General features: G+C 36.5%; 1 protein-coding gene across 1 annotated transcript in view; it reads left to right on the forward strand.

The window, feature by feature from the left end:
- The window catches only part of LOC145671236 (uncharacterized), a 101525-nt gene that overhangs the window by 58401 nt on the left and 26579 nt on the right, over positions 1-16545 (forward strand). Inside the window, exon 4 of the mRNA XM_081740136.1 lies at positions 8401-8536. Coding sequence (XP_081596262.1) covers positions 8401-8536 — 136 coding nt within the window. The remainder of the gene's footprint in view (positions 1-8400; positions 8537-16545) is intronic.

Raw genomic sequence — 16545 nt, forward strand, 5'->3', positions numbered from 1 at the left:
TTATATAACCTCACTGCTGAAAGGGGCGCTAAACTCAAAATCTATTATTATTATTATTATTATTATTATTATTATTATTATTATTATTATTATTATTATTATTATTGTTATTATTATTATTATTATTATTATTATTATTATTATTATTAATTATAAGTGGGAAATAGAAAAAAGGTTTTAGGATACTAAATTTGGTGAGACATTTTATTTCTTCCCAGTATGAACTTTATTGTTGTCTTGGTGTATCAGAACCATTTTAGATAGGTTTTCACGACGATCTCACATTTTTTTTTTTCACATAAGTCTTAATATCTCTCAATAGTATCACCGCTTGCTAGAGTCAATTGCATCTCACAAGAATGCACTCAGTTACATAATACCTAGGCCATCACCTTACTCCGAACATTCTTACTTAGTATTTTACCAGAGGAGATGAGGTGTGTGTAGTGTTTTCAAATCGGTTTTGTCTCAGGTTCAAAGTAGTGGATGTAAGCCATACATTGAATTATGAAATTAAAAAAAAAAAAAAAAAACCTGAACTCGCTGCCAAGTGTGTTCAGCATTCAGATTTGGGAACCTGCCTCGTCAATATTTTCCTCATGCTCTGCCACATTTGTATCTTCAAGACTTCATCAGAGGATTTTACAATACTGTCATGGGTAACATCAATGTTTTCTGGGTCAGTATTATTGAAGGTGCACTGCAGTGAAGTTAATTAAAAAATACCTTTGACCTTTTAGAAATCTGGATCGCAAATTCTCACAGTAGCATTAGAAGTTGCACGGTTCCTCAACAATTGACACATGTCTAGTTGAATTTTTGGGGTGATATCCTTCTAGTAGAGGTACCTAATAATGCGGTAATGCGCACCAGAGAGCCGGTTAGGTTGCGATGAGCCATCCGGTCTGTTTGACACGGCTCAGATGAACCATCCTCTCGAATCGGCTCGGTTGAGGTCCGCCACATCTTGGTAGACGTGATATATGAGCGGTCTTTCTGAGCTCGGCTCTGTGGTGAACAAACCGGGAGCTGACCAATTTAAATCAATTGCACAATTAAAGTCGGCACGTTTCATTCAACGCATTCAAATGGACCGAATTTCGTCGCCAGAGGTTAGATCGGTTGTCACTTTTGTGGAAGTGACTTTATGTCCAGCTTAGTGAGTCTTCCTGTATCTGATCTCTCCTTAAAGAAATCCTTGGTTCGGCTGTGAAGAGGATTGTTACAAAACAAAGTTCTTGTAAAGTCAGGTGTAAATTTCCTACTCGATAAATTTCTTGTATAGCTATCTTGAAGAATTAATGGATTTACGCAGTGTTCAGTAGCTTTTATCAATTTAGGTGATTAGGGCCATGGTTTGTATTGGACATTTGAAAAACAAACACTAAAAAGAACGATGTTTTTTATTATTGAAAAAACTTTTCAAGTTTTGTTTACAACACCATGTTTCGTATCCATACAGCACCGCAGGATTTTCATTGGGGAAAAGATATTCAAGTGACAATTAGCTCACATTTTCTTTACTGTTTATGCACTTTGCTATTCTGTTGGAGATATCAGAAAAGTGTTTAATGAGTATCAATTTGGGAAACAACGACACGCTGATGTTCTCTCATGCTTCACAGCGTAAGCGTAAAGATTCATGAATTATCGGAAATAAATTTTCTAAAAGGTAGTTCAAACTTTTGAATATATATAGGGTAATTGTGAATAGGCCTAATATAGGTACATTAAAAGTAAAATGATGATATAGAAATATATAGAATACAGAAACGTGAAATATGTTGTCTAGAGTTCAATCTGTTGGTTAAGTTACTTTTAAAATGTATCGCGTTAATTTGTCATCAACTTTTCCTTATATACAGTATATGACACAAGTTATACTAGGTGATAGTTGTTACTTATATAACTCGTAGTCGGTTCGGAAGTAGCGCGCTATTTGTAGCGAAGCTACAATAGCTAGCTACTAATTTTGTAGCTCTAGATGCAGTGGCGCTACAAGTCTAAACCTGTAGCTTGTAGCTGTGGCTGAGCTACATATTTTTATAATGTGTAGCGAATTTTGCACTAAAGCTACAAATAAACCTTTTCCAGGACTCAAAAGTATTTTTTAACTCCAACATTTCCTCACAATTTTTAGTAAATTTTTATATGATAGGGAGAAAATATGATTGTTTTCTGATTTCTGTCTCCAATTATTTTGCAACAATATTACAAGAAAATTTTCTGAAATTGAGTACTGACCAGCGTTGCCAGACTACGGAAACAAATGTATTGTCACAATACCTAAAAATTATCGAATATCGGAAGAAATTATCGTATTTCTCGTATATATATATATATATATATATATATATATATATATATATATATATATATATATGTGTATGTATGTATGTATGTGCGTGTGTGTGTGTAGCATCCTTGTTTATTCCCTCTTTCTTTTTTTGTTCCTGTTTATCTCAGCCCAAACCGTTGGTCTTTCTTATGCAAAAAGAAAATACCAATGGAAAATGTATATTCTACCCAATCTAAAATTATCGTACGTTTTATAATTATTATTTTCTATCAACCGGAGCACAAAATTATCGTATGTTTTGATAATTATCGTACACTCTGGCAACGCTGGTACTGACGATCGATCAAAATACTTTAAAAAGAGCAGACAAAATGCATACTTTACTGTGAAATGCAAATTGACAGACAAAGCTTTTATGTAATATTTTAACCAAACTTCGCAGTTACGCATGTAGATGTCATGACATATATTATAATGCATGATGCCAAGTAAACTGTATTTGTGACAAGAGCTTAAGTAGCGAATACGTTTCTGGAAAACTAGCTAACAGTTGTAGCGAGCTACAATTTTTATCATGTAGCTGTAGAGCAGCTACTTTTGAAAAGTAACTTTCCGATCACTGCTCATACTAAAATAATGGTGAATATATTGTATACTTGCATTCTAAGTGTGCCTCTCGGGTCTACTCTAAGCGATCTTGCTTTCCTCGATTTCAACAAGCGATAGAAGGAAATTTATCACCTTTCTCAGTTGGTTTTCTGTTAAAGTTAAGGATATGATTTAGGGTACTCGGGTCATAACCAAAGAAGGGGCATGAAAACCATAGCCCTACTCACCTGAACCAATGAAAACTACTAAACACTGCTTAAATCGATTAATTCTTTACGATAGCTATGCAAAAACTTTCTCGAGTTGGATATAGTGGTGTCAACCAGCTCGGCTCGAGCCCTGAGCCACCGGCGCAGCTTGAACTCCGGTTCGGTTCAACTGAGCCATTGGCTCGGCTTGGCTCAGCTAGGCTCAGGTGAGCCAACGGCTCGAGATTGCTCGGTTGGGGTGAGCCATCAGCTCGGTTCGGCTCAGCTCAGGTAAGCCATTGGCTCGAGCAGGCACGGTTGGATGAGCTGTTGGCTCGCCTCACTTCTCAGTTCATCTCGGTTCTGACTGAGCCGGGAGCCGAGCTGCTCTAGCCGTTGACAACACTACTACTTGGAGCCTGAAAAACACGAATTTGAAATCAGTAGAGAAAACACCTCATCTCCACTCGCAAAATACTCATGAGAGATTTTTCGGGGTAAGATGAAGACCAATATTTCATGAAACTGAGGGCATTCTTGTGAGATAGACTCTAGCAAACGGTGATACTATTGAGAGCTATTAAGACGTTTAAGTAAAAAATGTGAGATCGTCGTGAAAACCTATCTAAAAAGGTTCTGATACACCAAAATAATAACATACAGTCCATAGGTGTAACCAGCGCCGTAACTTAGATTTTACGGGGGGGGGGGGGGAGCATTAAGACGCGTATTAGGGTCTCATTGAAAAGTTTTTTTTTTAATTCTTGGGCCCCCTCTTTCCATCTTTCTCTTACTCTTTATGGACCCCCGGAGCCTGTGGGCCCTCCCGCACGGCAAGGTCTGCGGTTCCATTAGTTGCGCCCGTGAGCCCGTTTCATACATGACAAATTAATTAAGGGGACAATATTGACAAATCTCAAAGCCATACTACTACATATTATTTCTAGGGTACTTAATAGTAGACATTTTTTTACTGAAATGGGCCCCAGACTCATTTTTGTTTTATTTACCTTCTGTGTGCTGGTTTGTTTATATAATGTAGTGAATCTGTTTGATGCTTCATTTATAATTTCATCTTCGTATCGTGTATGGAGTAAAAATTTTTGTCTTAACATGGGCTCCCATCGAACGGCGGGAAGCTTCTCTGGAAGGGGCAGTTGCCCGATGCCCCCCAGAAGTTACGGCCCAAGGTGTAACAACAAACTGGGAGGAAATAAACTCTCACCAAATTTAGTACCCTAAAACCTTTTTTCTATTTCATACTTATAATAATAATATATTTGATTTTGAGTTTAGGGTCCCTTTCAGCAGCGAGACTATATGAGAAGTAAACCTACATCTTAACGTAGGCCCCGAACCACATGAACTCCCGTCGGAAATCGAACCCGGGTCTCCCACGCTAAAGAAGCGTATAATAATAATAATAATAATAATAATAATAATAATAATAATAATAATAATAATGATAATATGAACTGCGTTCTGGTAGTGAAGAAGGAGGTATTAGGGCTGATAGTGATCTTCTGGACACTAGAACTCCGGATTTATTTTGAGCTTCACGAAAATCTTACGGATCGATGCAAGATGTAATTTGCACTAAGAAGGAATCACAATGGGATATACAGAAAAGGTTTTACACCTGTACACCTTACTTTTGGATAAATTAGAAAGTTGTCCATCACTTGCGTGTAATACATATACTGTAAAACTGAACGGCAAAAATAAATGAAAATTACAAAATGAAAAGAAGTAAGAGCATCGAGTGGGACTCGAACCAGGTTCAAAAGTACTAAATCCGCACAGAAAGTAAGAACTTAGCTCACATGGCTATCGAAGCAACTATACATACAACTATAAATTCTCTTCCTATTTCATGAATAGAGAACGAATTTCTTAACAATTCCCCCTTCCTTTAAATAATTGTGCCGAAAAGCGTGTGTGCTTTACTTAAAACCAAGTTTTCTGCATTTACCAAGTACTATGATGTTCTAAATGTATCATAACATTAAATTATGAAAAGACAACTGAGTATTTCTAACAGCAAGCTGTGAGCTGTGTTGGGAAGTCTCGTTATTTTCTTCTTTTCACTTCCCCTACCATTACGTCGAGTGCGATGTTGCCAAACCTACAATTTTAAGGGACTTTGAAAAATTCGGGCATGCAATTATATTTTGGAGAAGTGTACATATTTTATGTTTCCTCTCCCTACGATGTTGTAATAAAAATCCAAAAACTCAATTTTTCACTTTTGATCTGAGAAATTTTGTAAATTTTCCTTTTTTTCCCTTTCGGGAAAATGTTAATTTCTTCAACTTTCACACAATAAGAAATACTAATTAATTATCTTTTTAACTAGGTATAGTTTGTGCCTCTACTGTGTTTACAACGTGCATTATAGTCAGTTAAAGTGTATGCTATGGTTTCAACGAAAATTTTGGCATTGGAAATACGCTACCCAATATGCCGGCCATAGTGACCAAACCCGACGCGGGATTTTTTGGAACTTGCTCTGAGTTACTGTATAGGGTTACTGTATTTAGAAAAGGTTTCGGCTTTTTTTTTTTTTTTTTTTTTTTTTAATGTCAGGGTTTTGTCCTTTTTTAGTCTAATTGCACTGAACTATCGTGATTATTTTACTTTCTATTATTATTTGAATAAACATAAAATAATAGTTGAAAAAATAATAGTACTTGAATTTCAAGGCAGCATACACCACTACCCTCTCATATGAAATTAAAAGATTTTTTTTATTTTTTTTTGATCACATTTTTGTACTCAAATTACTGATTGGGGCCGCGATGGCTCATTGAACTTTGTGGTGGACAAACACCGTGTGCGTGGATTTTCTCGGGGTTCACACGTTTCCTCCCACTTTCTTCATTTTAGCATTTCACTCAATACTCTTCATCACCGTCTCCTGTACCCTAACCGGCATAACCGTGGGACGTAAAACTCAAAGATTTCATTTCATTTTTTCGAATTACTTATTATTTGTTTCTTTTTACAATATCTGAATTCAAAGAATGATAATTTAGTGTGCTTGAACCCAAATTTGGAAAGCAATCTACGCTGCTCCAGTCACTTATGATGGAATTCAAAGAAACAATTTTTCTTTTCATTTGAAAACACATTGAAAACGTTGCACATTGTACATTTCGAGTGCGGTCTGAATCCAATCTTCTTCGAAAATTATAGTTCAGATCTGTCCTTTTTGTCTACGAATTGAGGTCAATGTTCCCTTCGATTTTGGAGTCTTACCATTGCTTACTGAAAGTGGTGTTTTTCTTCCCTTGATCAGTTCCTCATTTGTTGACTGCGACACCAGGAAGTGTAAAGAGCTTGAACAAACGTCCGGCAATATTCGAGACCTCTACATCATTTGCATGAAATATAGGGTGCAAAGACTCTACCATAGAGCCCAAATAATGTACGCCCTCATATGTTAGAATTATTATCCCGATCTAAACATATGTTCTAAATGAAATACGCAAATTAGTTAAGAGTTTGGTACAGTTTCTTTACATAGATATCACTAATAACAATCTATATTGAAAATATAAGAAACAATGCGTAGGCTCGAAGGGAAAATTCTAAACTGTGTAAAAGCCTGACGGGACGGGACTTCGTGGTCCACCTGCAATTTTACCCCATAACACACACAACAATATATAAATATTTACTATTTCTATTTCTGTTAATTACTATTTCTATTATTCATACATTACTTGATGAAGTACGAAAAAAATCCATGTATATTTGGAGCTCCAAATAATACAGAAAATAATGTTCAAATATCAGCCAACACGATCACTAATCAAAAACAATGATCCAAACGCGCCAAATTATATTAGTCACACCCCCAAATGAACTTAACAAGTACCTTTTGCCATCTTGAGACTTTTCTTTGAACCATTAGAAGCAAGACTGTGTGGATCCCGTCAGGTTACTAGCAACAAAAGGGTGTTTACATAAAACTCAACTTTGAAAGACTTCAACTTGAAAGTCCCGCCGGTCGATAAAGAGTTAACAGTTTGGTGATGGGTGTACGTCATTGGCGATATCGTGACTGTTTACATGAGGGTCTTGCTCAACTTTTGCCAGAATATCATTAGCTTTTGCTGTGATTTGTCTCTCAGAGCGAGAAGCATCTTGAACATCGAAATTTCGAGAACGAAACCGATTGAATCAACTTTTGGCTGTTGACTTTGATAACGCATCTTGCTCATAAACAGTCCAAATTTCTTCATGGGCTTGCGCAGCATTTACACTTTTGCGGAAAGTTCGCTCGTTTTTACACAACAATACCGTACGTCTGATAATACGGATTCCAATACTTTTTTCACATCTACTAGCTTCAACTGTGCTGTTATACGATGTTGGGCCTGAACCTTCATGTAAAATACCCTGAGGTTTTGACTCTTAACACAATCTCGTGCGTGAAAAGCACAACACCTTTTCGGCTACCTTGTGTATTACCTGTCTTTCCCATTCTACGCACAAATATCACAGACTGATAGAGTGAGACCCCTTTCATCGTCAGGCGAGCAGTTCTGCTGTGCCCGTGCCTTTTAACGTAAGACCAACGATTTCGTTAAAGAACTGACATGTAGTCATTATGTTTTGGCTGATGGATGTGTAATCTCATTACTTTGAGATCAAATCTCATATTCGTTTAAATATTCACCGTAGATTGATTACGTTGTAGCGTGGCTCTGTATAAACGATTTCTCACTGTTATGAGAGTATCACTTCATTCTCCGTTAGTCTGAAGGGCATAATCTTGGGACGTTAAACTGAAATTTTATTTCATTTCTTTTGTCAGTTCATGAATCCTATGTAACTTTGCCTCATAGTGATGAGAGTGGCTGGGAAGATAACAGCGTTCCAAAACATGAATATTGTGGTCCAGTTTCGCAGTTGTAATGCGGAGACAACCTATTCGAAGTCAATCAGCCATTGTTTTCTGTTGCTCAAAATTTGTTCCAGATTCTTGAGATGTCAGTTCAGTTCGCATTCCTTCTCGCATTAGGATACCGATTCATATACGGGTGTTGTTGTGTAGTTGTAGGTATACACGTTGACACAGTTTGTATCTTCTTTCATTGCAAACGGGTGCATACAGTTCGTGTTGGAAACTGTTACCTGTACGAAGGCCCTTAACGTTTATATAAATTGTTAAATTTTGACTGAGTAAATGACGTGCAAATGTCGATAGTTCTATTGTTGATATATATACACAGTAAACGATTCTGCAAAATGAAGTTAAAATGAGTTTAATAAGTAACTTGTTGCTTGACATTGCAGAGAACAACTTGAGCAAGCTTATAGGTTGTGTCAACAATGTGAAAATGTATTGCAGGATACATTAAGAAGAAAGAAAGCATGGCTTTTGGAATTAAATATAAAATATCAAAGAGCTCACTCTTCCTCCGAAAACAAGGTAAGTTTAGCATATAGGTTTTATGCATTGGTTTATGTGTACTTATAATTATTTTTGTAATATATTAAGAACACTACCCAGAAAACGACTCACAGCTTAATATTGTACGAGAACTCTATAAGAATACTAAACCTGAATATTTTTATGTAGATTATTGCTTTCTAATGCATGTTCAACCCCCCCCCCTCCCTTATTCCGTTCCTCGGGACGAACAGGTTATTACCTCGGGATTACAGGAGCCTTTTATTTCCCGGTTTAATGGTGTAAGAAAGCCACAGAGACGAACTTACTATCTTCAAAATATTTTCTTGTTACATCTACACAGACATTCGAACATTATCGCCATTGCTGGAAATACTTGTAAAGCCTTGTACCATTCGTGTTTTAACTCTATCTTGCAATATGGTATCATGTTCTGGGGAAATTCAAGTCAGAGATTTAATGTTTTCAAAATTCAGAAGAAAGCCATAAGAATACTTTGTGATAAGAAGCCGAATTTTTCTTGTAGACATTTGTTTAAGGAGGTCAATATATTTCCACTGGATAGTTTATATTTGTATCGTCTCTTTTTGTATTTGAAAGAACACTCATCGGCATTCGTAACAAATAAGGATGTACATAATCATAATACGCGAAATAAGAATGATTTTCATTTGTGTAATCACCGGTCAGCAATGTATCAAAAAAGTGTAAGTTATGGTGGTGGTAAGTTGTACAACATGTTGCCTATTGATATAAAGTATGAGGAAAATATAAAAAGGTTCAGACAAAAGTTAAAATCATTTCTATTAGAAAATTCTTGTTATACGATTGAGGAGTACGTAAATATCATGACAAGGTAATATTACTTTATTTTACTAATGTAAATTTTTTGTACATATGACGCATGTTACACTTACTTGAGGACATTCCTCGTACTTGTAAGTTCATACAAAAGAAAATAAATACAATACAATGCACCAGAGTTCCTTTGTGGTATCTTGATTGTCGTGGATAGTGTCAAATCGTTTCTCTTTTAAGCTGAATTTCAGTGTGAGAAACAAGAAAATATCTCATGGAATAAATCCAGCGAGTATGGGAAGTCTTAACATCAATCTTGAAGTGTGATACGGGCAGGCTTGTAATTAATCCGTTAAAAAAATAACGATCAGGTAAATATGTGTTAATTTTTGATTTAATCAATTAATATTTCCACAGCAAGTGCCCCTTTTTTTTAGGCCACTTGCTAGGTTTGAAATGTTATAAAGTAATATATATATATATATAAAAGCTTAATCCCAGCCTATTATCAGATCTGGTTTTCTATCTAAACATACAAACATAATATGTATGTTTATACAGAAAACCAGATCTGATAGTAGGTTGGGATTAAGCCTATTTATATATTTATTATTATTGTTATATGGTGTATGTAATTATGTAATGTTTGTATGCTTAATTATTTCTTATATATATTTCAGCTCAAAAAAAATCATAATAATACTTTCTTTAGCTAATTGGAAACATTGCTTTTAGTCACGCAGCACCCAGCAGTCAAAGAACTCTTTTAAAGAGGAGAAGTGGGCTTCACTTGTTCTGAATGGTTGCTCCCTCGTTCGATTCTATGTGTATATTGAAGTGCTTTTGTTAAGAGTGGATTGCTACCGTTGAAGAAACGAGTTCTTTCGTTCTTGGAACTTTTCTTTTTTTTTTTTTTTCTAATTATTTATTCTTCAAGAGAGGCAGTTAAGCTTCTACTCGCTGGGTTCCGCGAAGGAATGAGATGTCTTTGAAATAGTTTCCAATCAAAGAAATAACTGTCTTTTGGAATAGGATCTATACGATGCAGGACAAATTAAGGAATAGACAATAAAATCCATGAGGATTGAAAATGACAAATACTAGTGTCGAATTCATAGTTTTGTGGGGTCCCTAAGTTCATTGGTGACAGTTTTGGTGCCCTTTATGTCCAAAATGAAATGTATTCTCCCCATGCGAAAACCGGGTATTTTGCTAGTCTTGAATAATAATGAACGGAAGTTTCACCTGTCAAATTCTTTAATATATTTCACAATGCTCAAATTACGCACTTGTGTGGTGTATGTGTAAATAAGAACTTAACTGTTTTTGAGTTGTTCGAAAAATATAATAATAATAAAGAAGGATTTTTACCACACATCAGAAAACTAAAAAGTAAAATTAAAGCCTGTTGCTTTACATATTTTTCCTGCTAGCGAAATACGTTGTATATATGCTGCAGACACGTTAGAGCAAATAAGATTAGCATCACGCGAAAAAATAGTTTTTAAATTATAGTGTATTTTCCGGTTTTCGTCAGTATTTCCGAACAAAAGATTTTTTTCTAATAGGTTTAAAATTTCCGTAAATTTTACACAGCACAAGGAAGATACGTGTCCCCGTAAAATATATATTTGATTTTAACATACGGTAATAACCAAAATGATCCTGCCCCCGTTATTTTAACACTTCCCTGCTATAAAGCGAGAACTTCATAAGATTGCTTAAAATAAGTGAAATGCGTCTATATCAATTAATTTAGCTAGATTATATTTTAGTATCTTTTGTAGCCATAACTCCATTCTATCACGGTGCAAACTTTAAAGTGTTTGGATGAGTGGTGCACATACGAGGTCCGTCTAAAAAGTATCCGACCTTAATTTTTTCCACGCAAAGTAATGATTCTCAGGCGGCGCCACCGTGCACGGTGGAGGAGGAACCTTAATGCGCATGCTTGAAATTTTTCACCGCGTTCGCGTGTGTCAGTCGTGAGCTGGTGGTCGCGAAGTGAGATGCTGTTGGTAGTGTTCGTCGGATTTAGTGTTTCTCGCAAGATGACTGAACGAATTAAGCAAAGATACTGCATCAAATTCTGTCAAAGGCTGGGTGATTCTCAAAGCCAAACAATTCGTAAGATTCAGCAGGTGTTTGGAGAAGATGCGATGGGTGTAACACAAATTAAACAATGGTTCAACCGATTCAAAGATGGTCGCACATCAGTCGAGAGTGAGCAGCATAGCGGCAGGCCACAGACTGCTCGGAATGCAGCTGTTGTTGAGCGGGTGCGAAATTTGGTGATGGCAGATCGCCGTTTGACAGTGCGGGAGATTGCAGAAGATGTTGGAGTGAGTAAAGATTCTGCACATGCAATTTTGCGTGACGATTTGAACATGAAACGAGTGGCTGCTAAATTTGTACCCAAGTTGTTGTCTCAGGAACAAAAAGACACCGGTTTTGACGTTGCACAGGACCTTCTGGACACCACCAACATTGATCCTGGGTATCTGAATTCAGTGATAACTGGAGATGAGTCATGGGTGTACGGGTACGACCCAGAAACAAAACAACAATCGTCTCAATGGAAGCATCCCGATTCTCCAAGGCCGAAGAAAGCGCGGCAGGTGCGAAGCAAAATCAAGGTGTTGCTGACTGTTTTCTTCGATGCCCGTGGAATTGTGCATCACCAGTACGCACCGGAAGGACAAACAGTGACAAAGGAAAACTATCAAGATGTTCTCAGGCGACTCCGTGACGCAGTCCGGCGCAAAAGACCAGACATGTGGACAGCGAAGAACTGGCACGTCCATCATGACAACGCCCCAGCACATTCATCCCAATTGATCCACACGTTCTTAGCCAAACATGGAATTACAACCGTTCGCCAACCTCCCTACTCTTCAGACCTGGCTCCTTGTGACTTCTGGTTGTTTCCAAAATTGAAGACGCCTCTGAAGGGATCCCGTTTTGAGAGTAGAGAAGACATAATGCGGAACACGACGACGGAGCTAAACAACATTCCAAAAGAAGACTTCCAGCGGTGTTTCCAGCAGTGGAAGGATCGGTGGGCTAAGTGTGTGGAAGCACAAGGGGCCTACTTTGAAGGGGATTAGGGTCCAAAATCTGTCAGGTATTCGCAACTATTTTTCTGGCCAAAGGTCGGATACTTTTTAGACAGCCCTCGTATATTTGTTGCCATAAATTTTCCTTATTCTAATACAAGAAACATAAGTACTCAGTGGTTTTAACTGTAAACTAGTAAATATAAAATAGTTTTCATTTTAAAAGCATAATGTAGTAAAATATTCGAAAATTTCAATTTTTTCCAAATTTTCAGTTTTTTCCAAGCTCGGGGAAAAAACAGTAAAAAACCGTTTTTTTTTACTAAAAATTTCCAGGCCTTTACAACACTAGTCGTCGTCACCTCGTTTCTTCTGGTTGGATGTGTCTCTTCATCTGATTATATTTTCTACTAGTATGAGCATCGGAAATTCCACCAACTCGAAATTGCTCCAACCAACTCGTCTGCTTTCGCTGTGGCAACACTCACCAAGAAGAATGCGACAGACCAGTGGATAACGGATTTTGCGCAACTTGCAAGAAGATAGCTCACAAAACAGGAAGCAACATATGTCCTGAAAGATTAAGGAATACATCAAAACAGAAATAAGCCAATATCTCAATAGAAGAGGAATCTCGCGAGCCGACTGGCCCTTTTCTGAAACCAGAACAGCACTGAAGAAACTGCAGACGCCACACAATTATTATTTCTAGAAAACCAATCATGGAACAACAAATCAGCTGCAATAGAAGTAGCCACAAACCGCGTTATCACTTGGATCACAACAATTCTTTCAGCATCACACAAGAAGAACGAAACGGGATGCCAGAAACTATTCAGCAAGCAACAAAGAAAATATTCGCAAAGACAGTAAACGTCTTAACATCCACGAATGGGAAGGTACATATTACTCAACCGACCTATACCGGCAAAATGAAATGTAGGGGCAAGCAGCCGAATATGAAAGAGCAAGCTGCACTATAAATCCAAGGACCCAGCCTGACAGAATTACAAAGCAGAAGTAGCAGTGAAAAAGCTTGTGAAATGAAGTAGTAGCTGCAACCTGCTATCAGATTACGATCCATACATAGACTAAGGATTACGAGACGACTATTGCTATTTCTTTAATCTCGCTAACAGTAACTTCCCCATTACAGACGATAACAGATAATTTATTAACATACACAGACAAATTTTACATGAAATTTTGCCACCCCTTCCAGTGTGTTTTTGCCATATCCTGCAGCATGACTGATACAGGTTTTTTTTTCCTGTCTATCATTTTTTTTTTTTTTAATTCCTCTTTCGAAGTAAAGTTAATTTGTCGCGCTTTCCTATTTTCTTGTTTACCTTTCTTTGTGCCCCTTTACACAACTATAGATTCGTGGTAAATGTCTACCTTATAGATAGAAACCGAGACACACGCCCATCAACATTAGCTTGATGCTGCTGACAACGTGGAGGACAGGCATGTAGTGTGTTTTTGATGCCTTACTCACTATCCAGGACAAGGGCTTTTCCGAGGGGACATCTTTGTATTTAACGGAGGAGCCTCAGCAATGAATATTGTAAATAAAATAGATGATAGAGTGGATAGAAGTAGTTCCAAGAAGTGGCTTTGGCTAAAACGGGATTTGGTGTGATATATAAATTTGAACAGCAAGTAGGATAGATGACAGAATTTTTCGTTAGATGAAATCCCGAAAGTGAGATCATGGGAGTTCAGATTTAGATGGGACAACGAACGTGCTGGATAAATGTCAAAGATTTTGTTATTGCCTTGATATTATTCGTATCATTAAAGAAAATGATAGACCATGTTATAAGCCAGTGACAAATTTTAAGAGTAAACTGATGTGTCAATTACCACTGTGTAATTTACATTTATGGAAATCCAAAGTGTAATGATTTTGAAACACAACGGAACTGTTTGGGTTAGACATTAGATTTTCTGTTCTAAGGTGCTGAAAAATTCACTTATCCACTCTATGAAACCTAAGGTTCAATGCTGCATTCACAAAAGCTTTCCATTGACTTGTTCCCTTAGCCAACTATTTCCAGTTTCTACTTTGTATTCCTGTTTCTACGAGATCCATCTCATTATTGCATCCCCATCTACGCTTACGTTTTCTTAATAGTCTTTATTCCGATAGGTTTCAAATTAAAATTTCGAAACAGTTTTTATTTTCTTCCATTCTGGCTATATGATCTGCCCATTTGAACCTCCTAGATTTAATTACTCTAACATTGTTAGATGAACGGTATAAATTACGCAGTTTCTCGTTATGAAATTTACGCCATTCCCCATTCCTGGCCCTTCTGAGTCCGAATATTCGCACCAGAATTTTATTTCCAGGTACTTTCAGTCTTCGTTTTTCCTTCAAAATAAGCGAACATGTTTCGCAACCATACAACACAACAAGCATAAATATCGTATTATATATTTTAAGCTTCAAGTTTTTCTACAGAATTCGCGAAGACAAAAGCGTTTGAACTGAACAATAACAAGAATTCCAATACTTTCAATCGAATTTCTTCGTAAATAGGTTTTGGTCTGTTAATGGTGATCATACATATTTGAAAGTCCCACTTTTTCGAAAGTATTATTTGGTATTTTAACGTATGTCGAAGGTATTGATATCTTGACGTATGTTGAGAATATTTTATATTGTAACGTATTCATAATTTACAATATTCGATTACGGCAAATTTCCATGTATTTAGTTTTCTCTGCGTTTACTTCTAAATCCATGTCCCTTCAAGCGTTTAATAAAACCTTTTATTTCTTTGCATTGTCCTCACATCACCATCATCATCATCATCTATCAGATTGACATCATTAGCATAAGCCATAACCTGGTGAGTATCATTCAGCTCTAGGCCTTGGTTAGTATCTTTGATTTTCCTTATAGCATATTCCAGAACAAAATTGAATAACAGTGACAACAATACATCTCCTTGTTTCAGGCCATTCCCAATTTGAAAGCTCGTGGGCAAGTGTTTCTTACATGGGTTGTACTTCGTGTTTCGTTTAAACACATCTTTATTATAATAATTACTAACTTTCCTAATTAATGTTCCTTTCATGTGTTCTTTAGCCGATATTTCAAGTGCTTCTCGCAGATGACGAATGGTAACTATCTGGTAAATAGTTAATCGATTCTACGTGAATCTGCTGATCTTACTGCGTATGGATTCAATCTTGCACCTAACAAAATATTTGAGAGGATTTTATAGATATTGACAATCAGTTCTGTCGTCTTTGTTGTGAATGGGAACAATGAATAATTCATTCTACTCTTGTAGCTATTCCTCCTTGTTTCAGACGAGAAGTAGTTTGTATATCTCAACCCACAATGTTTTTCCTTCAGCGAAAATTAACTCAGCAGGAATTTCGTCTAATCCTGAGATTTGTGCTTAATTTCTTTAAAGCAGTTTATATTTCTATTTGGTTAGGCTTTGGAATATACGGTTCTGCAGTATGCATTTCATATGCATTTCACATTCTCGACGAACATTATCTTTTGGCTACATGTTTGGCAAATTGTCAAAGAAATCTTTTCACCTATTCAAGATATCCGTATCCCTAAAAACTGTTCCACCCGCTTTTTGTAATGTATAAGAACAAAGTTGATAGCCTTTCTTAAATTCATTGATGCCTTCATAATGTCCCGAATGTTTTTGTTTTTACTGCTATCTTTAACTTCAATAACTTAGCTTTCAAGAAAATTACGTTTCTTTGATCTAAAGTTTCCTGGTGACGCCAGTTGTATATTGTGCTGTTCTGTGATTCTGATATTGTACTCAACACACTTTGGTTGTTTCCAGAGCCATAAGGTACTAAATGTACAGTTAAGAGAATCGTAGCCAGCCACTTATTTTTGAAAATTTCTGATTCTTCTCGTTGAATGAGGCGAATCCTCTTTAACAAAATCAAAATCAAAATTATAGTAAAATACAATTTTTTGTACTACAAAATCATAGTAAAATACAACATTTTTGTACTACAGTTGTGAGAATACGTCGTAAGGAGAAGTAAGAGACCAATTTTTCACGAAAATAGAATAACATTTGCGGTAGATAATTAATTGGTAATGGTTGCCAAAAATTTTCTGTTTCTGTGAACGTTCGTTTTGTGACTGTTTTCTCCTCGAATCCTTTATTTGGTTCTTTA

This window comes from Thermobia domestica, chromosome 15, assembly GCF_964235325.1.
Source record: "Thermobia domestica chromosome 15, izTheDome1.hap1.1, whole genome shotgun sequence".
Taxonomy (NCBI): Eukaryota; Metazoa; Arthropoda; class Insecta; order Zygentoma; family Lepismatidae; genus Thermobia; species Thermobia domestica.